This window comes from Rhinichthys klamathensis, unplaced genomic scaffold (genome assembly GCF_029890125.1).
Source record: "Rhinichthys klamathensis goyatoka isolate OS25496 unplaced genomic scaffold, OSU_Roscu_1.1 h1tg000046l_1, whole genome shotgun sequence".
NCBI classification, from domain to species: Eukaryota; Metazoa; Chordata; class Actinopteri; order Cypriniformes; family Leuciscidae; genus Rhinichthys; species Rhinichthys klamathensis.
Genome location: NW_026606593.1, coordinates 320,083 through 346,268, shown reverse-complemented (window position 1 = coordinate 346,268; position 26,186 = coordinate 320,083). Strand labels below are relative to the sequence as shown.

At 36.3% G+C, this 26,186-nt stretch overlaps 3 protein-coding genes across 3 annotated transcripts; all 3 read right to left on the bottom strand.

The window, feature by feature from the left end:
- Positions 1 to 588: 588 nt before the first annotated feature.
- On the bottom strand, positions 589 to 13,096 carry lrwd1 (leucine-rich repeats and WD repeat domain containing 1). The gene is made up of 16 exons (XM_056247301.1): positions 12,986 to 13,096; positions 12,299 to 12,380; positions 11,176 to 11,410; positions 10,935 to 11,054; positions 10,448 to 10,594; positions 10,228 to 10,320; positions 7,879 to 8,361; positions 6,765 to 6,888; positions 6,558 to 6,664; positions 5,384 to 5,591; positions 3,812 to 3,884; positions 3,548 to 3,688; positions 3,336 to 3,439; positions 2,434 to 2,592; positions 2,136 to 2,245; positions 589 to 840 (listed from the first exon to the last, which is right to left on the bottom strand). The coding sequence occupies exons 2-16, from the start codon at positions 12,376 to 12,378 to the stop codon at positions 691 to 693; spliced, it is 2,334 nt and encodes a 777-aa protein (XP_056103276.1). The 5' UTR covers positions 12,379 to 12,380; positions 12,986 to 13,096; the 3' UTR covers positions 589 to 690.
- An 818-nt stretch (positions 13,097 to 13,914) lies between these two features.
- On the bottom strand, positions 13,915 to 16,932 carry alkbh4 (alkB homolog 4, lysine demthylase). Its single transcript, XM_056247286.1, has 3 exons — positions 16,739 to 16,932; positions 15,484 to 15,678; positions 13,915 to 14,528 (listed from the first exon to the last, which is right to left on the bottom strand). The coding sequence occupies exons 1-3, from the start codon at positions 16,865 to 16,867 to the stop codon at positions 14,010 to 14,012; spliced, it is 843 nt and encodes a 280-aa protein (XP_056103261.1). The 5' UTR covers positions 16,868 to 16,932; the 3' UTR covers positions 13,915 to 14,009.
- A 668-nt stretch (positions 16,933 to 17,600) lies between these two features.
- polr2j (RNA polymerase II subunit J) lies at positions 17,601 to 19,464 on the bottom strand. Its single transcript, XM_056247285.1, has 4 exons — positions 19,323 to 19,464; positions 18,660 to 18,749; positions 18,398 to 18,572; positions 17,601 to 17,720 (listed from the first exon to the last, which is right to left on the bottom strand). Exons 1-4 carry the CDS (start codon positions 19,373 to 19,375, stop codon positions 17,685 to 17,687), a joined length of 354 nt encoding a protein of 117 aa, XP_056103260.1. The 5' UTR covers positions 19,376 to 19,464; the 3' UTR covers positions 17,601 to 17,684.
- Between the last annotated feature and the right edge of the window lie 6,722 nt (positions 19,465 to 26,186).

Genomic DNA, 26,186 nt, shown 5'->3' with positions numbered 1-26,186 from the left:
AATAATTCCCACCCAAGGCATGCACAAAATAAAGGGGGTGAGGGCTGGTGGAGTTGCATTAGTGGTGTGTTGAAACTCACGGTTACATTAAGGGGGGGTGACATTTCTGAAACACACTCGAAGTGGTTGAGCAATCACAAAACACTGGTCCAGCCGACCAATCAGAGCACACTGTGCTTTTCGGAAGGAGGGGCTTCATAGAGACAGGAACTAAGCAGAGCTGCGCTTCTCAAAAGCATCGTGAGCTAAGTTGATCATAGAGACCATTGGTTCTACGATCTTCCTAGGCTTACGTTGCTTTTGAGAAGCGCAGCTCAGACAGACTGGGAAGAGTTTTTTTTTTTTTGAACATTCAATCATGAAAACTTATTCTATAGACCCCAAAAACTAAATTAAGAGTTTGAAAAATGGCATAATAGGTCCCCTTTAATATTTTTTCTGAAGACCAAAATAAGAAAAAATTATGAATGAGTTTGCAATTACAATTGCCTTCTACCTACTAAAACTAGTAAAAGTGGACAAAATTAGTCTTTCTCTGTCTCTTTGAGACAATAAGTCTTAAAAACAGGTGAAGTCTTCATTTTCATCAACTCCTGCTCTCCTCAAACAATCATGATCTCAATTCAAGTCGGGTTCAGAAATGCAAAGCAATAAGGAGAAATACTGCCAGCAACTGAACATCTCTTTTTCTCAGTGATTCTCTCTCTTCCAAACCACAGCCATATTCTTGTCAGTAAGGGCAACTAAGTAATGTAGATCAGGATCCATGGCAATGCTGTTAATAGAAGGCCCCTCTAATGCACCCTTTCCAGCTCGAACCGGTGACGGCCACTCCAGCACCTGAAATAACACGAGCAAAAGAGGAAAATGAGATCCAGGAGCTCTGTATACAACCATAAACAACAATCACTCCTCTAGAGTTGACATGTTGACACTTTCTTCAAGGATTTAGTGTGTCTATACTGTAGCTAACAGAATTATTTTGAGAGATTTTATTGAGAGAAAACTTGACAAACAAAACACCCAAAAGTGGTGGCTATTGCTTACTTGATTTTACCCATAAAAATTAATTTTGTTGGTATAAATTAATGCATTTAGGTTGATTCGGCAATATTAAATAATATTAGTGCTGTCAAACGATAAAAATATTTAATCGCGATTAATCGCATTAATGTCATAGTTAACTCGCGATTAATCGCACATTTTTATCTATTCTAAATGTCTCTTGATTTCTTTTTGTCCCATTATTTTTTCTCATTTTAATGCTCTTATCAACATGGAAAAGTGGATCGGCTTGCTTTGTGCAAATGTTTTTTTTATTGAAAACAACATTGGCATATACTGTGTTCAAATTCACACTAACATTCTCACTTGGAGCAAATAATCTCTCACACAATGTAACACTGTCCATCAATAAAAGGGTGAAAGAAATACTGACGACGAGGGGGCGGAGAATTCGCATCAGCTGTGTGTGTGTGTGTGTGTGTGTGTGTGTGCTTGGCCATCATCAAGTGGTATTTCAGACTGGACGTGCTGCGATGATGATAGCTCAGTTCACAACGACAAAACACACAGATCACTTTGGTCTTGTCAATGGAACCATTTGGCAACTTTTTAAAAGTAAACTTTCCATTCAGAATCTTATTGTCATCCATTTCGGCGTCTCGCGTTCGTCATCCACTCAAAACGTAACGTTAACCAACTATTTGGCCGGCTCGCAAGCCCAAACAAGTGTGTGCGGCGTGCCTGTTGTTGTGTTTCTGGTCTAGCTAGATCCGCTTGCGCTTTGGTCGACGAAGCAACAAAACGTCCTCGCGTGGCGCAAGCCATTGAAATGAATGGGTTTCATAGCGCAGCGCCGCGCATGCCGCGTCCTGTTGCAAAAGCATGTGAATAAAACTACAAAGTTTGCTAGGCCAAAAAGACCGTTAATCGCGCGATAAAAAAATGTACGCCGTTAAAATGGGTTTGCGTTAACGCCGTTAATAACGCGTTTAACTGACAGCCCTAAATAATATTTTTGACCAGTTCATTAGGACATTATTATTTATAGTTCACCATTTTTTTCAGTACATGCTCTAAAATATTATCATTAAACCCATACTGTATCGCTAACCCACCAATAGCTAACTTACCTCAGTGGCTGAAATCGTTTTTCCACTCTTGAAGTTTTCCATCATGGTGTCTGTGATATGGTACATCCATAGTCTGCCTTGATCATCCCCACACACAACATAACCATAACCTACAAGAAAAAAACAATCACACATCAGTTTTGCCATCAGATTTTCTGCATATATGCATTCAAGTCTCACCAGTGATTGGTACATTATTAATGAGTACTGCCCAGAAAGATTCTGCATATTTATACTGACTTTTTTTTTGTCCCTATATTTGACCATATATGACATTTCATACACACAACATTATTACCTGGACAGGTGCCTAGAGACAGGTATGGGATCTCAGTGCTGGACCACTGCAGCTCTGCCAGAACAACAGCTGCCACCTCTTTCTTTTTGCCATTCCAAGATGCCCGTGTAGCTCTCCAGCTCCACAGATAGATAGAGCCCTGCATGTGGCTCTTGGACGCTGGGGAACACGTGAGAACAAACCTCATGAGAACGAACCTCATTGTTTCTTGCAGAAGCTCAAACATGCAGCGTAACACAAGAATGAATCTCATTGGTTCTCACACGTCAAACGAACATGCTTCCATTTACCACAACTGATGTGTGAGTTGAATATTTATATGTGAATAATATCCTAAATCTGTTCATCATATAAAGTGGTCGTGTCTCTTCAGAAAAATTGGACTAAACCGCTCGATTCATATGGATTAGTTTTACGATCTTTTTATTACTTTTTGAAGCGACAAAGGGACTGTCAATGGAGGAACAGAAATCTTTCAGATTTCATAAAAAATATCTTCATTTGTGTTTCGAAGAAGAACGAAAGTCTTACAAGTTTGGAACAACATGTGGGTAAGTAATTGATGACTTTTTGGGTGAAATAACCCTTTAAGAGTCACTTTCAAAGATAATAAGCCTAGCATTGCACAATTGTAAATGGAAAGTGTACAGGTACAAAATGTCCAGAAAAAAAATAACGACCTTGAAATTATTTTTACAACTATGTTTAAAATGACATATTTAGTGAATAATAATAACAACCACGACATCAATAATAACAATTATTAATAATTTAAAATATATAATTATGTACAAGTAATAATAATAATTCATCAATAATAATCCACCTTTACCATATGTAAAATATACATTATATGTATTATTTGGTCAACTAGTCCTGAACTTTTCTTATGATTTACTCACCCACTATATCATCTGAGAGGAAGCTCAGTCCGTCAATTGTCCGGTAGGTGTTTTTCTTGTCGTTTTTCTTGTAAATTGGAAACACAACCTCCATCTCCTCATTTCTGAGAATAAAAAAGCAAAGTAAATTTCAATAAAGAAACTTTTTTTCTTTGCCACACAGATTAATCAGCAGAGGGATGATAATATCTGAACTGATGGAAAACTCAAACCTCTTCTGTGTGTTTTTACTGAGCTGGATGTCGAACACATACAGCCCGTCATCACAGGCCGAGAGAAGGTGTGTGTCTGGAGACGCGGGGAGCAGAGAGACATGCAGAGGAGTGGAGCACGTCTCCAGGACCAGCAGCTTACTGTGGGTCGTATAAGAAAAACAACAGTTATGGACAAGTGTGGCAGAGCTTAAAACTTAAATGTAAAATGCTTTTGAACATAAATGCAGCACACAAATTACTGGACAATAAATAATAAATAACCTGATTTTAAAGTTGTAATTACGATCCAGTCCACCAATGTCCCACAAAAAGATCTTATTTTCATACGTTCCAGCTGTAAATAGAATCAAAGTGATTTTTAGTTATGTCTATATAGCTCAAATAAGTTGTTATTCAGTCTATTCAATTAATCTCATCAGGGGCTTTTGCACCAGGTAGTTAGAAACTCAGTTATAGGAACTACCCCTCAGGGGTGCGTTTCCCAAAACCCCAATTTTTTTTTATTTGTGTTAATGAATGCCTCTCTGAGGCCTCAGGCCACAGCCACTGTGTCTGTCATTTGCTCCTCCCACCATGGTATATGTAAACTGTTTACATGTTTTGTTTGTTTTAAATGGCGGGTGGTGGTCTTTCCTATGCCATGCGTCGGCCAATCAACGTCACTAGTCGTTCCTATAGTGCTGGTTAGACCTTAATCTGAAGTAGGAGCTAATTTAGTTCCCCCAAAAGGAGTTCCTTTAAAGCTGCAGTAGGGAGTTTTGAGAAAACGTTGACTTAGCCTGAAAATTTTAACAAGCACAACTTACAGGTCCCACCCCCTTGCTCTCTGCTGCGCTACAGCCCTCCCTCCACAGCTCGTCCTCCACAGCGGAGCCTGTCGTGAACGCGCAGGCTAGTAAACAGGGCCACCGATACAGCGGATAAAAAGTTATATGGCACATTCACTATAGGGACTAAACGTCAACAATATGCTTTACATTGACTATGGTCTGCCCATACTTTGACTACAAACTTGGTCCAAGTTATTTTGCAATGCATGTAACTTTATAACATTGCACTCTTTCTATAAGTTATAAATAGCTAGATAACGTTAATATAACGGTAACTAATGTTACAGTATGTAAGTAATTATTTTAGCGATATATAATGCTAGATAAGGTGTGCTAGTACATTATTTCAGCAACATGACAAGCCAGTGAATTAGCAGGTTTCAACTGTTGCTTAGCAGAGTGCGTGACATTTTATCTACATGTTATGCGGCTAAAGTTTTGACACCGAGTCAATGGGCTCTGTGTAATTCTTTCTTTTTCGCTTGTTTATCGTCATCAGTCTTTTTCCTTTTACCTCTTTGTTTTATGAGCAGGTGTCACTCGAGAATTGGCAGTTTAGGTTGTTTCTCCGTCATAAGCACAGCTGCAGCACGCCGGCAATCTTGCGTTTGAACGACGGTACGCGCTCGCGCTGTGCAAGAGAGGGGTGTGATCAGCGCGTACACGAGTGTGACTGACACTGCTAAGACATTCCTCCTGGCTCTGATTGGTTGTTTCCGACCGGGAGTGTGTATTTCTGCAAATGGCAATAGGACCACTGGGAGGAGCCAGAAGAGCTTGATTTTTTCCACAGATTATCTGTCTCATATTCTACTGTCAGGACATAATGACAGTTTTAACAAATATGTAAAAAAAAATTTTTTGACAAAAGTTACCTACAGCAGCTTTAACTAAAATCGTTCCCAGTGCCTGCAGTGACAGTACTTCTGCCAATAGTTATAGGAACTATGAAAACGTTCCTCTGGTGAAAGCCTCTAATGTATTAACGGTTTGTTTCACTCACTGAAGAGAAAGCTAGCGTTGCGTGGACTGAAGCGCATAATGGAAATGGCACGACGACTGCCGCGAAACTCTCCGAACGCCAGGTTGACTCTGGGATGGATGAGCTTTACAAGACCCCTTTTTCCTCCAGCAGCCAGGATATTACAGGGTCGGGTAGAGCCTCCTGTCCTGGACATCAGCACCGTGGACCATGCTAGTGAGAAGAACTCCTACAAGACAACAGGGAATGCAACACTGAATTTACAGGCATTGGATGCAAACAGGCTAGGTTGGATTCTGTGACATCAAAATGGAAATAGATTTGTCAGTGGCTGTTCACAACGGAATACAGTAGTGTATACACTGTGTATTAAAAAAAGTATATGGGATCAGATCATACATTTCAGTAATAACTTAATAGCTTCCAGTATGCTCTAGAGTTTGACAGATAATTGGTTTTACCAACAATTCCCTCCCCCGGTATATTTAAGCATTTTGTCCTTTATCAGATATTGATTTGGTAATATGGGATCCATCAATAAACATTTCAAGAATTGCATGCAAAACTGCCATTTATAATATTATGTAATATTAATAATTCTGTTAACATGCAATATTTACTGTTTTGATTGTTGCTTTCCTGAAAATGTATCCGAGTGTAGTTGTCTTTATTCCTTAGCCAAACTGTAAACTGTAGTTTAAACTGAATGATAACAAAGCTGATCAACTCCCTTGAAAACATTCGATTTATTTTGCCTGTTGATCATTTTATCGTTGTTGTTGTTGTTTTTGTTATAAAAAAAACATGCTGTTTTTTTTTGGTTGTGATATGAAATTGAACAAAAACAGAAGTAAAATATTAAATAAACATTCAAAATAATCAGTATTGGTTATGAAAAAAATCTCTATAGTATATTCATTACAAATGGACCATCAAGTTGAGTGAATTGCATTGTGGGAAAAATATTTCTCAAAGTCTGCTCTGTTGAATACTGAACTGAACTCAGGTATTCAATGCATATGGAATATTAGCATACTGTACATACTGTATAATGCAGACAGCAGAACTGAGATACGATTGTCTGAATAGCCAGTGTATTCCATGTCTTATTTCTGTGATACAGAAAACTGATTGGCCAACACCACAGCCACCTGGTGGTCAGAGACGGTATTGTACAGAACTTCTTTGCACTCACCTCACCAGGAACCTTGTATTTCTTCAGCACATGTCCTGATTCACAGTCAATCACACACAAAGTTTCCCCTCCACATGTGGCAACTGTCCGAGACCCATCTCTTATATCTAACAGATTAAAAGCAATGGCAGACATATCAGATCAAAAAGACATTCAAGCATACAGCACAGCAGATTTCATTTCATTGAATGACTTGACAGCGCTCACCCCCACCACTGCATTCCTGCGGGGGCTCAAAAGCACAGGCCCAAAGCTGCGTGCTGAAGTCGTCTGGACTGTCCTGTCGACTGTGACACTGCAGGACATGGAACGGCCGCAGACTCACCGGCTCCTGGAACGGCAGGGGAGAAAGACGCACATTAATGGTGCGCTAATGACTGTGTGATGAGCAATCAACAGTAAACAGAATACAAATACAGTAAAAGTAACAATAGGAAACCACAACTTAAGAGTGATTCAGTGGCAATAGACATGCAAATACAATAATCTGAATTAAGCAAAACCATAGTCAGAAAGCTGATTAAAGTTCAAAAACAACAAATAGGAGTGTCTGAGATAAAAGAATGAGGGAAAAAGTGTAGTTTACAATACATGTTTTGTATTCCTTTTTTTATTTGATGACTCTTAAAATGTCACGTGGTCTAAGTAAAAAGTAACTGTAATGCCAAATTTACATTGCACCTCAAAAACATGACAAAATATTTTCAACAACTATTTTTAAAGGTATTTTACAAATATCAGAAATGATTTATTTATGTATAAATAAATATCATTAAATGGGGGGCTAACCCACGTGATGTTTTACAACCTAATCCAACCTTACCTTGTCACAAAAAAGGTCAAATTATCTGCATGTTGGTTTGGTCACACCACATGACTTTAATTTGGCATAAAAAGTTAAATTTAAATTTTAACCAAATGTTTAAAAAATGCTTGTTTTAAAACATATAACTTAAAGTAATAAATGCTGAAATATACTTAAAACTACTTAAGGTTTTCAAGAATTATATTCTTCTAATGAAGTGTTTTTTCTTCATTATAATCTGAAGACCTTGACTTCTTTTATGCCCCCCGAAAACACAATTCAGCATGTTTTTAATTTCTCATCATAGATGATTTATATTCAAGTCATTGTTAATGTATCCTTTAACTATCCTATTAACTAAACTGAGCGTTACTGACAGACTGGGAAGAGAGATCCTGCGACAATGTAAAATATGTAAAAAAAATTGTGTGTTTTTTGAACATTCAAGGATAAAAACCCATTCTAGTAGATCCCAAAAACAAAGAAAAAAACATAAGCGCTATGTCTTTGACCCACCTGAGGAACATGGAGTTTGGTTCTGGTAGTTTTGCGAGGTGTGTTGGCAGTGGTCTGTTTGCTTTGTTGAGCTGTAGTCTGATCTTTAGCTGTTTTCATCGGACTCTCCCGTTTCGCCGGCCGTGATGTGGGCGTAGAGATGTCTGGCCTCTTAGAGGCTTTTCTGGGGCTTTCAGTTTTGCTAACAACTTTCTGCAAAATATTTTCCAGGCGGCTTGATTTCCTTGGACTTCCCTCTGGAGTGTCCTTGCTGGTCATTCTGGCATGCTTTCTGGGGCTGGACAATATCGGGTCAGTTTTCTGTGGAGTGCTCAGCACTCGAGTGGATGTTCGTGGACTAGCCTCAGCCGGAGCTGCACTCGCCAAGCGATTTGACTTTCGTGGACTGGCCTCTGCAGACACCTCAGTGTTGTTTCGGGTTCTTTTCTGAGGACTCGTGATACTGTTACCACCAAGATCCCGAGTCTTTCTCTCTGTAGGAGTCTGTGTTGTGTAAAACAATGAAATATGTTCTTTAACTTCTATGCAATTATCACCTGGGATGGTAAAAATCATTTTATCTCTATAAAGCCTACAGTATTATATTTGATACGCAAATTTCTAAAGCCTCTAAATGAAAACTTGTACACGTTCTACTACATGCCTTCTGTCGTCTGATTGATAGTTCGTACTTTATTTGCAAGTAAAAGGCCTTTTAATTGAATTACTTTAGTATAAAAAAGTCCCCCTTCAGGTCATGGCACATGTGTCTTTACTGATTTTTATAAAAGTAAAAAAAAGAAAACAAATTATGTTGTTAGAAATATTTCAAGCTGAACATTTACTGGACTGAAGCAACTTAGTTTTACTTGATTATCCATACATCATTTTATAGATATATAAAATATGATACATTAGACTTTTGAGGAACATTTATTTGTATGTTGCATCATACGTTTTTCTGATCATAAAACGTATACATAGAAATATTATCTTACTAAAAGCCCGTTCACACCAAGTACAATTACTATAAAGGTCACAATAAAGATATAGTTCATCACAACTATAATGGCACAATTTTATTTCCAGCTGATGACCGATAAAAACTTTGACAGCCAATCAAAATCCATCCTGCTTTAAAGAGCTTGAGCATTTAAAGTGACCGACGACAAAACTGTAGCACATGATTAGAATAAACGATATAGTGCGCTGGTGTGGACGCTAATATTGTTATTGTTAGTCATCTTCATAGTTATCATTCTTGGTGTGAACATATTATTGAGAGATATAAAGTGTCAACTGATATTTATATCAATTTTAAGTAAGTAGTCTGTTATAGAGATCTCATTGATCTACATTACAAGCTATCAGAATTACATCTTATATTTTGGCCATATAAATATCAGCAACTGCACCAAATTTTTGCTCAGATTGGGCCCCCAATATATGATATTTCTTAAAGCAACACCAAGTAACTTTTCCTCTGCGGTCGCCCTACAGGTTGGAAGCGGAATTGTCCATTACCGCTGTCGTAAATAATTTAGCCTAGCGCAGCCTACTGACGCACGCATGCTCGTTGTTTATCCAGCACCGGCTTTGGAATGAACGAGGTCCACAGACAAGGTAGAGTATGATGCATGATTTCATGAAAGTATGATGTATTGCGACATCAGAAACGAAGAAAAACAAAATAATGACTATTGTAACGCTTGACGTAAAGCAAGTCAAATTTGTAGTTTTCTTATGTCTCATTAGAACTACAGAAACGCGACCCGATCTGGCAATCTTACACAGCGTGGTTATAGCAGATATAGGACCGCAAAGCGAATCCAGAAGTGCCTTTCACCCTGTTACGACTTAATGAACCACTGAGACGATTTTGGAAACATTATTTTAAGGTAAAAAATCTTACTTAGTGTTGCTTTAATGCTGCTCTCCATTACGCACTGCTCGGTTTGTTGTTAGGATGACAGACAGTTAAAAAGTTACATTTTTAGGCTGGTCTGCCTGAGCGGTTTAACAGTGCTCGTCAAAGTCAAAATGATGGCCAATCAGATCAAAGAAGGCGGGGCTTACTTTTCACTGAATACGAGTGTGAATTCCAATGCGACGCTTTTAGTTTTTACAGTGAAAGAGTGCGTGCGTGAGAAGATGGATATGTTTAACGGCCCACAGTAACACACAGTGATGCACCTCTTTTTCATTGTAATTTCACCATTTTGAATTGAAAATATGCTATCATTTAAATAATGATGTCATTCAAAACTGAATGTGACCAGGTAAGAGACGTGTGTATATTTTGTCAAAAGGTTCATTAAACTGTACCATTTATATTTTGATTTGATTTGGCTTTAAATCGAAAATTTTTACCTCAATCTCCTTTGTTGGAGTAACGTCTTGGACTTTGCTTCCTTCTTCACTGCAGGCCAGTGACTTCAAATATTCCTTTGCAATCATTTCAAGCTTAAAAAGCAAAAACAAAATGAGTTCAAATGCAACCACAGAGACACACCAATATAGATGCTCTATTAATGCACAAATCTGCGTCAGGAGGACCCAGGGAACGTAATAAACACACAAGAGTACCGACCCTAAACTTTGTGTAATCACTCAAGGAACTGGGGCCGTATTTGATTTGCCTGTTGGCAGCGTTGACGAAACTCTTCTCGACAGCAGCCAGACTCTGTGCCGTAACGGGATCAGGGAGACTGAAGCTTCGTTCCCACAAACCAATCACCTGAAGGTGGTCAAAAAACAATAAAGAAATAATATAGCAGTTTCATGGGATCTTTAATAATATACAAACTAACTGAAATTAACAATAACAAAAACCAGACAGAAATATCACACAGTTTACACCTGGAATTAAGATGCGTTTTGGTCTATCGGATCACAACACTAAATGTGAAATATGAAATGAAAGTGGATAAAAGAGACGGATTAAAACACCAGGTGTAAACGGGTATGTGTCTCCCTCATTGACTTATGATCCAATCGACCAAAACGCATCTTAGTACCAGGTGTAAATGGGGCAATGGGTGAAAATGATATGAATACGTGTAAAAGTCAGTTCTCACCCTCTTCCTGAGGATCTCAGTGCTGCCATGGCGAATATGATGGGCCGTAGAGCTGATATCCTTCCCATTGAACATCCTCAGTTTAGGTAACAGGTAGATCACTTTGTGTTCATCATTGACCTAAAAAATATAAATGAAACAATTTACAGAGACAGCAAGATTGAGAGTGTCAACAAACGCCACTGTTGATGCTCTGATTTCATATAAATATGAGGGTCGAATTTCAAAGTGAGATTCTCACGGTGAGGTAGAGGTTGTCCTCTAGTCTAAGTTCTTCGATGTTTCTCAGGGCTTCCAGTGATGTCACATCCTCCATATCGTTGTTGGAGCAGTTCAGGATCTTCAGGCAGGGTAGACAGAGGCCTTTGGGAATCTCCTGCAACAAGTTCCCAGACAAATCCAACTGCTCTAGACTACACAGTTTAGACAGCAGAGGGACGGGCAGATCCTCGCTCTTCAGACCCATGCGTGAGAGACTGAGCAGAGAATGCATGCATATATCAGATCATATGTTTTAGAAAATTAAGTTTTCAACCTAAGGACATTCAAATAGTTTATTCTTTTAATACACTGGCGGTCAAATTAAGATGTATTAATGTTTTTTGATAGCTCAGTCTTTTCTGCTCACCAAGACTCAATTTATTTGATCAAAAATATTGTAAAAACAGCAATATTATTACATTTTAACATATCTGTTTCGCATTTTAATATAATTAATAATGTAATTTATTCCTGTGATGGCAAAGTTGAATTTTCAGCAGCATCATTACTCAGTATAATATGCTGAATTACTGCTCAGTTATTATCAATTATTATTTGTGCTCAATTATTAATAATGGCTCTTATTGATATCAATGTTGAAAACTGTTTTGCTGCTTAATACTTTTGTGGAAACTCTGATATGTTTTTTTCCCCGGATTCTTTGATTAATAAAAAGTTCAAGGAACAGCATTTTAAATAGTAATCTTTTGTAACATTATAAATGGCTTTACTGTCACTTGAATCAATTTAACACACACTTGCTGAATAATATATTTTTTAAAAATTTTAAAGATATCTTATTTATCCTAAACTTTTAAAAGGTAGTATATTGCAGTTTCCACAAAAACGGTTTTCAAAACTGATAATAATAATAATGTTTCTTGAGCAGAAACATCAACATATTAGAATGATTTCTGGAGGATCATGTGACACTGAAGACTGGGGTAATGACATCACAGGAATAAATTTCACAATATTACTGCTTTACTGTATTTTTGCTCAAATAAATGCAGCCTTGGTGAGCATTAGACAAAAGCTAAAAATTACTTTTCACTGACAGACCAAAACACATCATAGTGTGCCTTGAAATCACAAATTCTTACTTGAGGGTCTTGATCTGGTCCAGTTTGTTTGTCTTTGGAGAGCTTTTCTCCAGCAGTATCTTCTCTGTTATCTTCTCCATGGCTGCACACAGTGAAAGTGTGGGTATTGTGTTTAATCAGACCTTATAAAAGGTGGGCTGGAATGATTGCAGGTTTCACACACTTTGTAAATCTCTTGCTATTGGGCATTTAGGTGTCAGAAACTTGTTTTGTTATGTAATGATACAGGACAAGTGGTCTATTCTTCACACCCTATGTGGGCTCTGAATACAGGAGAATGCAGTGAAACTTTTGTAGAGACTATCTATGAGCAACATCATTTACATTCCGCAAATACTGGAAAATGCTAAGTAAACAAAGAAAAATATGTCATTATAATTCCCAAAAGAAATGTCAAAATATATTAATCAAAACTTTTTTAGTTTAAACTCACATATTACTCACACAAAGCAATATTGGTAAAATCATGCTAAAGGCAACGTTTTAAATCATAAATACGATGCTGCATATTGTATATCCGTTATAACGTATTTGTTAACTGATTATGACAATCGACTGCTTAACTCCTTACTGCATTTTTTTGCATGTTTATTGAGCGGTTGACTTTAGTTGTGTTAAATAAACGTTTTACAGACGTTAAGAGTAAAAATAATTGTATTGGTGCTCGAAGTGATTTACACAGCTTACCTCTCACGTACACGCGGGGCCAGATATCTGATTTAAATATAAAATACACACGAGGTCATGTGGTTAGAACGTCAGGTCGTTTTCCCGGGAAAAAACAAATGAACTTTGACCAGCTGTGACGCACAAGCGTACAAGTTGGTTTTGGCGTCACCGTTCCGCCATATTGAGTGTGGCATTGTAGTCAGAAAACCTGAACGTGCAGTTAACTGAAAAAAGAGAGTAATATTTCAAGCACTTAAAACATAAATATAATAAACCAGTGAATCTCAACCAGTGGGCAAACCTCCAAGGGCCCCAATAAGTTTTTATACTATTTTAAAAACTAAAAGTAAAGATGTACAACATTAAACTGGCATCATATTTTTGAGTTATTTGTATTTATTACATTAGTAATACCAAAGGTACATATCAGCTTAGATAGGAGGGTCTTCAAATATTGTCTCAGACAAAGGAGGGGCTTGGAGTAAAAAAAGGTTAAGGAAACCACTGATGTAATAACCAAATCAAAAATATTTCTAAATAAAGTTATCAATTTAATGTAAAAGGCTTACAAATAATAGTGCAGCTTTGGAAAAACATTTAAAGTCACAATAGAATCACAATTGAGAATTTGATTATTAATTCTGTATCCATGCACATCATTATTTTTTTTTATTCATGTGCCCCCCTCCTTCCTCTTTCATCTCTTCTCTTCTCTGATGATGTGTTTACTCGCTCGAGGGCGGGACAACCTGTCAATCACATGACATCAAAGCAATAGTAAACCTCAACCATCCAATCATTTCCTGATGAACAAAATCAAGTCCCGCCCTACATTGAAATCTTACGTTTCATACGTATACGATTTTTATATAAGGGAATCGTTCAATTAGTTAGAAATGATTGCAGCTCATAACCATTATTCTTTCACAAATCAACATAACAGTGTGTAAAAAGAATATGCCTTTATTTAAATAAAGAATTAAAAATAATCACTTTACAGTTGTATGTAAGGAAACCCGAAGATACATTCGCTTATCTAAGCTTATATAGGTGCACCCTTGAAACTCAGTGCTAAATCTAACAACTCTGAGCCCAGTTTCTCCCGCTCTCCTCCCTGTAGAAACTCAGCAGACAGTTCCCGGAAGGTGCTGCACACTCTGCGCCCATGAATGTCTTTTCTGTGGATGCCATGTTTCCACCGGTGACGCGCCTCTCCGTAGAGTACAACCAATGATCTGCGTGGTAAACGCACAGCCACTCTCACCTCCCCGTGCTCCATGTCTCCCCAGCCTCCATCTAAACTCATCGTGAGGACAGTGTCCGAGAGCAGGTTAATGGTGACCAGGTGCTCTCCCCACAGCCAGCTGTCATCCAAGTGAGGGTCAATAGCAGAGCCTCTCTCGGGATCATAGTCTAGGTTGCACTGCTCTACTGGTTTGAAGGAGGCCAACTGAGGTGCCTTTGACATCCTGTCCACCAGGTGGCGACTGATAGCAGGCAGGCCAGTGAAGTCTCCCACACGGACACGCCGTTTTTTGAAGTTCACCTTTGGCCCAAAGTCCTTTGGATATAAACATACTATTTTAAAACATACTATCACAATATTCATCATGTAAATAATTCCCACCCAAGGCATACGCAACAAAAGGGGGCCGAGGCCTGGTTGAGTTACGTTAGTAATCATAGAGACAGGAACTGAATAGAGCGTTACTGACAGACTGGGAAGAGAGGTGCTGCAACAATGTCAAATATGGGAAAAAATAATGTGTTTTTGAACATTCAAGCATGAAATCCTATTCTAGTAGACCCCAAAAACAAAATCAAGACTTTGTGAAAGGGTATAATAGGTCTCTTTAAAATTCATGTCACACACCAGCACTGTTGTAGTAAACTGCAAAAATCTTTGTAAATTTACAAAGCAAAGGCAGTTATTCTCTATATCAGTGCACACTGTTCCTGAACACCCTGAAACACATCGATTGTAGTCTTGAGTTTACTTTCGGGAATGAACACTTCACAATATTTCTCACTTAAAGCTACAGTAATTTTTTTCGCCGCCGCTAACCTCTTACAATAACAAAGGCGTACTGGCGTAGATTGATGACGCGATAAGCGGAATCATGGAACTTGCCATCATGCTGATGGATCTAATAATGTTTATGAATGAGTGAAAACATTCATGTTTTTTAACATGACTGTGGTATGAAGCATGGCACGATTGCTAATGAGAGACAGATATCAGCGCCACACGTGAGTATAATATAAATGAAATGAGGACATTTCATTCTATCGAACTACCACAAATCCTCAAACTAGAAAAAAAAAAAACGGTGACCATTTATGACGGTTAAATTATACCATTTTCTGTGACAGATTTATGAATGTTTTAACTTTAAATGATATATGTTCTTATATACAATGTTTACTACATAAAGTACGTGCTGCTGTGCTGATGAATAAAAAGCGAAAGGAATTAATTTTATTAGTACACCGTCTCAGTTTCCCCCCTTATTCACCTGTTTCCGTCGGCCTGACTGAGATTCTCTCCAGACGTCTTGATCCATTCTGGCGATCAGCTCTCTCTCTTCATCTTCTGACACAAAATTCTCCCACAAAAATATTCCAGGAAACACATAGGACTGTCGAGAGCCACTCTCCTGCTCTCGGACCGCTGTCTTTGACACTGGATCATAGGTGAAATCATATTGGATCTGCAATAGAATATATATATATACACATTTATTTTTTTAAATATGTAGTGCCGTTCAAAAGTTTTGGGGGGGATTAATACTTTTATTCAGCAAGGATACATTGATAAAAAGTGACAGTTAAGACATTTTTAATCTTACAAAAGATTCATTAAATACTGTTCTTTCGAATTTTCTATTAACCCTAAGTGACTAAGGTAAAAATACCATACTTCCCCAGTTAATTGATTACATTAAGAATTGCAAAAAAATGTTGTATTACAAGTTTTCTAAAATGTAGTTTAAATATGTAAATAAAGCATTATCGAATTAAATATTAACTAATTTGCATAAACGTCTACAAAAATCTGAACATTAAATAAAGCCAGGTTCAAAGCCAATTGTTTCATTTTGTTGACATATTAGAGTCAAAGGTTTTGACAGAGGGGTTTTAGGAATACAAATTGTATTTTGGATGTTTTCTTTCCACTCGTCTAAAAAACACTTTATGAAAAGCCAAACAGCCCAAAATTGACAGATGCGTGAAAAAACTGTGTAATAGCATGTAGTGTCTCGCCTTAAAAATTCTGAAAAAAATGCATCATGGTTTTGACAAAAATATTAAACAGCACAACTTTTTTCAACATAGATATAAGAAATGTTTCTTGAGAATGATTTCTAAAGGAACGTGTGATACTGACTGAAGACTGGAGTAATGATGCTGAAAATTCAGCTTTACATTTTAAAATATTCAAACAGAAACGAGTTATTTTAATTTTTAATAATATTTTTCAATATTATTGATTTACTTTGTTTTTCATCCAAACAAATTCAGGCTTGGTTAGCATAAGAGACGTATGCTCAAAATAACAAACCAAAAGCTTACCGAACTCAAAACTGTGAACAGTTTGAAAAGCTTAGTAGCACAATTTTAAGAGTCAGGGCAGAACAAAAGTCCATCTGAATTTTATTATGGATCACACGGTTCAACCATGGGTTTAACCAGAGGTGCAACTTCGGCTCATTTGTGCGCAAAATACAGATGTCAAGACAATCGCTTTTGAACGTAATGTTGTTGACTCACCAGGTCATTCTTCTGCAGTAAATGTTGTTCAGACTTCTGTGCCTCACACCTCAGACATGTTCTTATTCCTTTACAACCACAGTTAATAATCGGAATATATCCGTCAGCCATCAAGCAACGTTTGTGCATCACTTTAATGTGTCCCCTCAAAAACAACTGAAGGCCTATCAGTTCCCATCTCGAAAAGCCACATGTACCACAAACCCATGAAACAATGCAACAATATTAAGACTCACATAAATCACAAATCAATGAATTTCATTAAAAAAAGTCACATTTTTAATAATAAAAAATAAAGTAGATCACAATAAGTGGGGCGCTGAAGAGGAAATCATTTCCTTGTACACATAAACTTGATGTGAAATGAAACATTTTCAAAGAATGTTCAAGATTTGATTTATTATACCAGCATGCTTCGTTAGAAAAGCAATATTGAAAGAGGAACTCCAAAGATCTTAACCTCAATGTTGTTAGAGGCTGTTAAAGATCTTATATTATTTATCCTGAGAGCTTGTCAGCTGTCATATTTAAATTAGGGCTGTGAAATGATTGATCGCATCCAAAATAAAAGTTTGTGTTTACATAATACATATGCATGTACTGTGTATAATTATTTTTTTATATAAAAATACACACACATGCATGAATGCAATTAAGAAATATGTGCATGTATATACTGTATATTCATATCATTTAAATGAGATATGAATATTTTAAATATATATATTTTTTATATATATACATGCATGTGTGTATTTATATATACAAAATAATTATACACAGTACACACATATATTCTGTAAACACAAACTTTTTATTTTGGATGCTATTAATCACAATTAATCGTTTCACAGCCCTAAACATTTTTTTTTTTTTTTAAATACTAATGTAGCAATTCAGTTAGTTGAGAATGAGTTGTTGTCATCCAGTGGAGTGTGATGGTTCTTCATTCTATTCCCTCCTGCTTGTCTTTGATGGCAACCTAAAATTAAAAAAGTCCATTAGTAAACAAGACTGATAATGCGAAATCAAATCACACCAGCCCTCACTGGCCAGAAGAGAACTGGCCTCCGGACTGGTTTGTGAGGTTTTCTTCTCCATTTCAATCACCTGATGGAGTTTAGGTTCCTGCCACCGTCACCTTTGGCTTGCTTAGTTTGGGACACTTAAAGAGCCCTTTTACAAGGTCTTGATTTTGTTTTTTGGGTCTACTACAAGTCTGGGGTCTACTATCGATTCCGATTCTTATCAATTCCCAGTTTCGATTCCAATATGGTAAAAATAAAATAAAAACTCTAGTCAAACATTTAGATATCAAACATTAATTCTGTCTGCTTGCAAAACGATCTGTAGCAGCTGAGCAACATGAACAAAAATCAGCAGCCAAAAGACCAACTAACTAATAGTATAAATTTCAAACTTTATAAAAGACAAGTATGCAGTCAGTAATACAATAAGAAATTAGCAAATAAAAATACAACTGAAAGTTCAGAACTCAGTTCTTGTAATAACATTAATAAGTACATAATAGGTCCATGGGGAACAGAATCGTAAAATAAAGTGCTACAAGAATTCGAATGCATCTTATATTTGATAAAGTTTGCAGTATTGATGGTTTGTTTCTTTAAAGCTGCTTCGAAACGATCTGACGACACATACCCTGAATCGCTCCTCCAGCAGGGACAGCTCACTGATCAGATCAGTGATGGCATTAGTGAAGGCTTCCTGGGGACTGTAGTCTGGTGTCGTCTGAACGCGGATCACAATCTTGTGTTCTAGAGGATGAGGAACCTTATACCCAGCAAACAGCACCTGAGGGTCCTTCAGCAGTTGCCTAATGGAAACATGTCACAGGTTGATTACACAAACCAGCAGAGTGTCCCAGTAATGACTCAAATATGCATGGCCATCAGAGACTTACGAGCGGATGATGTTCCCCAGCGTGTGATCCTCTTTATTCAGTGTGAACAGACATGCATTCGGCACCTTGGTGTCTTTAACTATTGTGATCCTGGAAAAGGAAGTTGAGCAGGAATATCAGACAATAGCTTCTATATATTTTTTTCTTACCCATTTACAAACAGTACTGTGGCAGCAGAGACCTAAAAGGACTTTGTGGGTAATTACCATATACATGTACCATGGTATTCTAAAGAATATCCAAAAACGTTCACATATACGTGTACATAAATACATACATTTATAGAAAAACTTATTACCTGTCGTTCAGTAATGGCTCAGAGTCAAAAATATTTACTTTTTTATTTTGTTAATGCGGTTATTTTTGAAAATGTCACTACGTTAAGAAGGTTTCACAATGAACACCGTTTTTCCAGTTTATATTTTATATAGATTTAAAATATAAAATTGCACCCCAAAAGTAAAACATGTCCACTTAAAATTGCAATATAGTTTCTTTTATTATAATTTGTTATTTTACAGATGGACGTTACTAACTCCAGTTAGCCAACAAGCTAAACACTTTGCAAGCTACATCCTGTATTCCAGCTGACTGTTTGTTTCATTATAGGCAACTATCCATTAGTATCACTTAATAGTAAAGATTGCGTTGCACTGCACTTACTTCTTTTCTCCCTCGAATAGCAAAAAGGACTCGAATGCCGGTGGCGCGTTCATCCTGTTTGAAAACCAGCAGCGACCCTCCTGCTAATGGACGCACACTGCACTGCGCATGCGCACTACGCCAGTTTCACACACGACCAATCTTAAGCGCAGTGTTGGGTGAAGACCGCTGGAGGGCAGTGATAAGCCGTACTAGATCAATTACTAATGAAAAGTATTCTTACGCTCAATAAAGGCTATATTTTTAAAACACAGTTATTTTTTAAACACTTATTTTTATAGTACATTTCTTAAAATATTTGTATTTTTAAGATTCTTTCATAACAAGTCAGTTAGTTAGTTAGTTAGTTAGCTACTTCCTTGTTCGTAGCCTACTTTTTTACATTTTCAATTTGTTTAATATAACCTACCTGTAATTAAAAAATATATATGCTGAATTTCCTGGTTGTGCAACAATCAAATCAACTTTAAATGGATCAATAATTCTTTCACACCCCGTAAAAAAAGTTTTATTTATTTATTTACCATGTGTAGCCTACCATAATTATATGTACCGCGTTTTGTGTTGGTTTGTTCATGTTTAGTTTTTGATCTGTTCTGTTCATGTCTGTTTCTAGTTTTACTGTGTTCAGTTCATGTTTCCCTGTGTCTGTATTTCTATCACCTGTTCATCTATTATCTCGTTAGTCGTGTCAGCTGTCTCGTTTATTTGATTAGTCCCTGTGGTTCAAGTTGTCAGTTCTATCGTTTCATGGTTGTTCTGTTCCTGATCCTTGTTCCTGTTCTTAAGATTCTGTTTTGAGAATATTTCTTTTGAAATAAAGACTGCTGCAGATTCTGTTTCGTTTCTGCAGCAACCAACGCTGACAATATGAAAATCTCGAATACATAAATGTAAATATAGGCTAGCTGTATAGCCTACTTCTGAATATAAAGATACAAATCTAAATATATGTAAATCTGAATATATATAGTTTATAAGCCTGAATATATAAATGCACATCTGAATATATAAATGTAAGTCTGAAAATATTAATATAAATCTGAATAAAAGTAAATCTGAATATATAGTTTATAAGTCTGAAAATATAAATGCAAATCTGAATATATAGTTTATAAGCCTGAATATATAAATGTACATCTAAATATATAAATGTAAATCTGAATATAGTTTATAAGTCTGAATATATAAATGTAAGTCTGAATATATTGTTTATAAGTCTGAAAATATAAATGCAAATCTGAATATAGTTTACAAGCCTGAATATATAAATGTAAATTTGAAAATATGAATATAAATCTGAATATATAGTTTATAAGTCTGAATATATAAATGTAAGTCTGAATATATAAATGTAAATCTGAATATAGTTTATAAGCCTGAATATATAAATTTAAATCTGAAAATCTGAATAGAAATCTGAATATATAGTTTATAAGTCTGAATATATAAATGTAAATCTAAATATATAAATGTAAATCTGAACATGTAAATATAAGTCTGAATATATAAATGCAAATCTGAATACATAGTTTATAAGTCTGAATATAGTCTGAATATATAAATATAAGTCTAATTATATAAATGTACATTTATATATTCAGGCTTAATAAATATATATTCAGATTTAAATTGATATATTCAGATTTACATAATAATTATTTCCTGTTTGGCCCTACACACTTTCTCTATTACAAATACATACATAAAATAAACTAAGCAAAAAAAGAAAGGTCCCCTTTTCAGGTAATTTTAAAGATAATTTCGTAAAATAAATCCAAATACGCTTTACACATCCTTATTGGAAAATGTTGCTTGTTCAATGAAACAAAGATAATCGAGAAAGTGTGAACCTTATTGTTCAGTCGTGACATGATAGGCACTCTTGTTCCAACTTGTCCTCATGACCTTTTGATCTTAATCTCAACATATGAATCATACGTTTTACAACTCGTTTCGCCATGGTAAAAAAATAAACTGTGATTTGGCAATTCGGAAAGTGTCCTTTTAGAAAAGTAGTGACCCAGACAGCATGTAATCAATGAAACAATGTTAACTCAGTGTTGACGAATCAAGGCTAATTGCACTGGATTAACGTTACAAAGTGATGTTGCTTTATCACTCTTGCACCCTCAGTTAATGGTGAAGCAATGTTGAGATTTCAACCAAAAATCAACGGTAGTATTGATTCAGCATTACAAAGTGATATTTTATCAACATTACTTTTGCACCCTCAGTCAATGTTGACAAAAAAAATCAATGGTAATGCTATTGAATCAACATTACACTATGATTGATTCTACATCACCGATGCTGAATCAATATTGAAATTAACAAAAAATAATCAATGGTAATATTGTTGAATCAACGTTACACTATGATGTTGAATCTACATCACTGTGGTTGAATTAATGAAAATAATCTTTGGTTAAATGGTTTGATCAATGTTACAATGTGATGTTGATTCTACATAGGCCTATTTTGTTGAAACACTGAAAAGGAATGTCAAACAATGTTGCCATCTGATGCACCAAGTTAATGTTGAAACAACATTAATATTTCAACTATACTTCAATGGTGCGTCAACAAATTCCTGACCATTTCAAAATTTGGTGAAGAGTGAAGACCTTTTAAAATATAAATGACACCTTTCCAGCAGTTTAGTCAATTTATTTGATAAAATCAATCAATGACAAAAATATATTAACAGATCATTCTTTAAAAAAGAGAGGGGGAGAGATAGGACAAAAGCATTTCAACCTTTAAAAATAAAATTGCTTCAGAAGTCTAATGTCATAACTACAGGTGGTCCAACGGTTCAGGTTTTTAAAAATCTGTCTTGCATCAGACACGGCCTCTTTTCCTTTGGGTTCTCTGAAATCTGACAAAGAAAGAATGATGTTACTCAAGAATGAGTCAATTCAGTTGTCATACATACAGTCACAATCAACAATGTTAATATACTAAACAATATGATTCACTTTATAAAAAAAAAATGTTGCTGAACACAAAATATTCTAACTACAATTATAGTATTGGTACTAAATTCTGTTGATTTAATTTATTTTTCAAAAATCTATTAATGCTTCAAAATCAATAGAAAGCTCTATGGCAGGGGTGTCCGATTTTATCTCCAGCTCTTAAACACACCTGAGGTAGCTAATCGAGGTCATCAGCGTCAATGAACACTTCCAGCCAGGTGTGCTGGAGCTAAACTCTTCATGAAGAGGAACCAACACCTCTGAGATATAGCCATTAGTTCATTTTCTGTGAAACTACATAGCATTCAAGGAACAGGGTTATCTTGTAGAATAAAAGAGCTTTGGTTTTTTCAATGAAAATTTATTTAAAGGGATAGTTCAGCCCGAAAAGAAAAGTCTGTCATCATTTACTCAGCCTCAAGTTGTTCCAACCCTGTATGAGTTTCTTTCTTCTGCTGCACAGAAAATAGGACATTTTAACGAATGTTGGTAACCAGAAAGTTGACGGTGACCATTGATTTCCATAGTAGGACAAAAATACCATGGAAGTCAGTGGCTACCATCACCTGCTGGTTACCAACATATCATCTTTTGTGTTCAGCAGAAGAAAGAAACTCATACAGGTTTGGAACAACTTGAGGGTGAGTAAATGATGACATCATTTTCATTTCAGGCTGAACTATCCCTTTGAAGCTGCAGATTCACCTTATGTAGACCTTAATCTCTTTAAAGCTGCAGTCCGTAACTTTTTTGGGGTTAAAAATTATCCAAAATAAAGTTTTGAGCAAGTACATAACCAACCAGTGTTCAAAACTCCCATGATTGCCTTAGTTCGATTCAAAACGGTAAGCTTGTAATAATGTTTTTAATTCCAGTGGTACTGGTGGATTTCCGTGGGAGATTCGAGCATGTCATTACGTCACATCTGTACACATAAAGGAGGAGTCTCGGCTAGTAGGCTATATTGTGTGTGAGGATGTTGGAGGTGGAGATTTATAGCCTTTTCTCACAGCACTTGATATAATTAAACTTATTAATTTGATGGCGGATCCAGAAAGGTTCAAACGACAATCACCAGTGACAACTGGACATTCACCCGCTGTAAAATGCAAAAGACTTCGGACTGAGAGTTTGGAAAAAGAGACTGCAACCGGACCCATGCGAAAACAAGGATAGGCCTAAATATCTGAAGGGCTTTAAATGTAGTCACGCAATGCTGATGTTGAACATTAACAATTTGAGAACAAAGTATAATTTGCACGGTTTGACGTGATCTGATAAGCGATCGTTAGATTTAACCTGCACAATTTACTGCAATGTTTTTTTTCCCTTAGTTGGTCAGAAGAACAAAAGTGGATGTTACATACTTGTTCAGATGACATTTTAGGGTGACAATTCTAATGTTGTGATTGCGAATGCCAGTATCCACACCGGCGCGGTGACTGACAGCACTCTGTTCATCCGCGCTGTGCCGTGTCGAGGCATAACCCACGTAAAGTCGATAATTCCGCGAATGACTGCAATTGTAGATTTCGAACAGAGATGGCGACAAAGAGGAAAAACTGCGCACTGCAGCTTTAAATATCACAAAATAGCCATGTCAGTCACTTTCTTAATAAACACAAGATGTTTTTTGCTATTGTTTTTCAGTGGAAATGAGCTAAACTGAATGGAAATCAGTTACATTTCTCAAATTTAATACAGATTCAGGAATATGGAGGATTACGTGATAAGGCACAGGATATCATCAAGTCCCAGGTCAGGTGATTATGCTGTCGACAACAACTCAGTGTATAATCAATGTCAGCATTATCAGGAGGGTGCTTCTCTCTCTCTTTTTTTTTTTGTCCGTCTTCATCTGCCTTCACTCCTACTAAAAGAGCAATGTGCTCTGCATGCCAGCACTGACGGATGCAAGACATGCTGTGTTTGCAGTGTAACATTCTTGCTCATGTTCATGTCTCCTGCACTTCAAGAAATCTGTTAAATGACGTTAGAACTTTATTCGGGAAATTCGTAATAAACTTTACTAAAGCAAGATGCATTTTTTAAGAATGTAGAAAAATGTATTCAAACGGTTTAATAACTTTTTAATGTATCTAATTAGTGAGTAACAACACAAATCAAACACAAGTAAGCACGCAAAACAAAGGAACAGAGAAATAAGGTAGATGCACCATTGTTTGAAACTGTGCTAGAGAAGTCATGTATGTCAGGTGCTTCAACAAACAAGAGGTCTATAGGATGCACATGTTTTCTCTCTAATGAGGAAGCATTATACTACTGAGAAGTGCACATGCAAAACCAAAATGGGCGTTTACCAATCAGTGGCCAATTTCAAACTACAATAAATGTTTTTCAACCATTTTTCAACAGACTTGCTAAAATCATGAAGGCCCACCACTAAACCAAGCCCCCAGTGGATTAGACTCAGCAAATGGGGTAAAGCGGTTGAAAATGCCCATTGTGGTTTGAAAACGCCCCACTGATTACACCCACTAGTGTTCTGCAGATGATCTTGTGCTCATCAACTACAAATCACTGTTAGTTCAATGTCACTGTCTCCATGTGGTGGTTACACAATGTCAATGTCAATGACAATGTCTTCCAGTGGTAATTAGATGAAAAGAGAAAGTTAATACCCACACTGAAATTGGTTTATGTATATGCAGGTCAATATGTTTGACATTCAGTTTACATCAAATCAATGTCAAGGATTGGTTTTGACGTCAATTTGATGTCTTTTCAACATCAATTGCCCACTGGGGTAATTCTGTTATATATTGTGACTTCTCTTGAAGTGATGTTTTGTCATTTATTGACGTGTAAAATTGTGTTTGAACCATTTTGAATGGCTGAAAAAAACATAGACGAAAAAAACAATACACAGACTTCCATGACTGAAGCAGCAGCTCTGTGTCCTGTGCATTATTAATTATATCTCCCCTCATCAGGCGGTGAGGGTACTACATCCACACGTGTGTGCTGTTGGCTTTCATCAAAATTTCAACACATTAAACATTGAAATGTCAATCTGAACCAAATGATGGTTTGGATCAAAACTCAACATTGTATCTGTGTATGCAAGCAGTGTCTGTTGACAGTATCAGGAAACACTGAAACACTGATGATCTCACAGTCTGTTTTCATAAGCTCACCTGCCAACATTACATCAGAGGAGACTTGTGTAAATGCAGGAAGATTGAGGAGTTGTCATAAAATCCATCTTATTTTAGCATTTTTCTTATTAAAACTGACAATGTGATGTTATAAATATCACACAGAGTGATATCACACATGTGAAAAAGCAGACATCAGTCAAAAAAAGGAAAAGATGTGGGTGTGTTTACATACTCGAGTAAGTCTTGTGTGGTGTGGGTGAAGAAAGTTCATGAGGAAGTCATTCAGACGAGTTTCTTTACTTCTTCCACAATTGATGTAACTTCAATAATGTCTCAGAGCCAAATTTTTTACTTTATTTTTAAATTTTGTTAATGTGGTAACTCATCATTGAAAAATGTCACAGGGATATTTAAAGGAGGTTTATTTTATATAAATTTGCCATGTATGGCACATCAAAAGCTGAACATGTCTGCTTAAAATTGCTATATTTATTATTATTATTATTTACAAACTATTAAAATAGTTAGACTTATAATATAGTCCTGGCTTTGTTTATTTTATAATATTAAACTATAGAGATAACTACAGTGACAAATTAGTTTAGGCAGGTTTTTTTATTGATTTTTTTATTCCAATGACCCCCAAATATGATGATCCCCTTATAAGGGACCCCGTTCCAAAATTATAAATGCAATATAATTTCATGAATAAAGATCCATTTATGCTGTGTTACAAAAAACCTGATATTATTAAAGTGAAA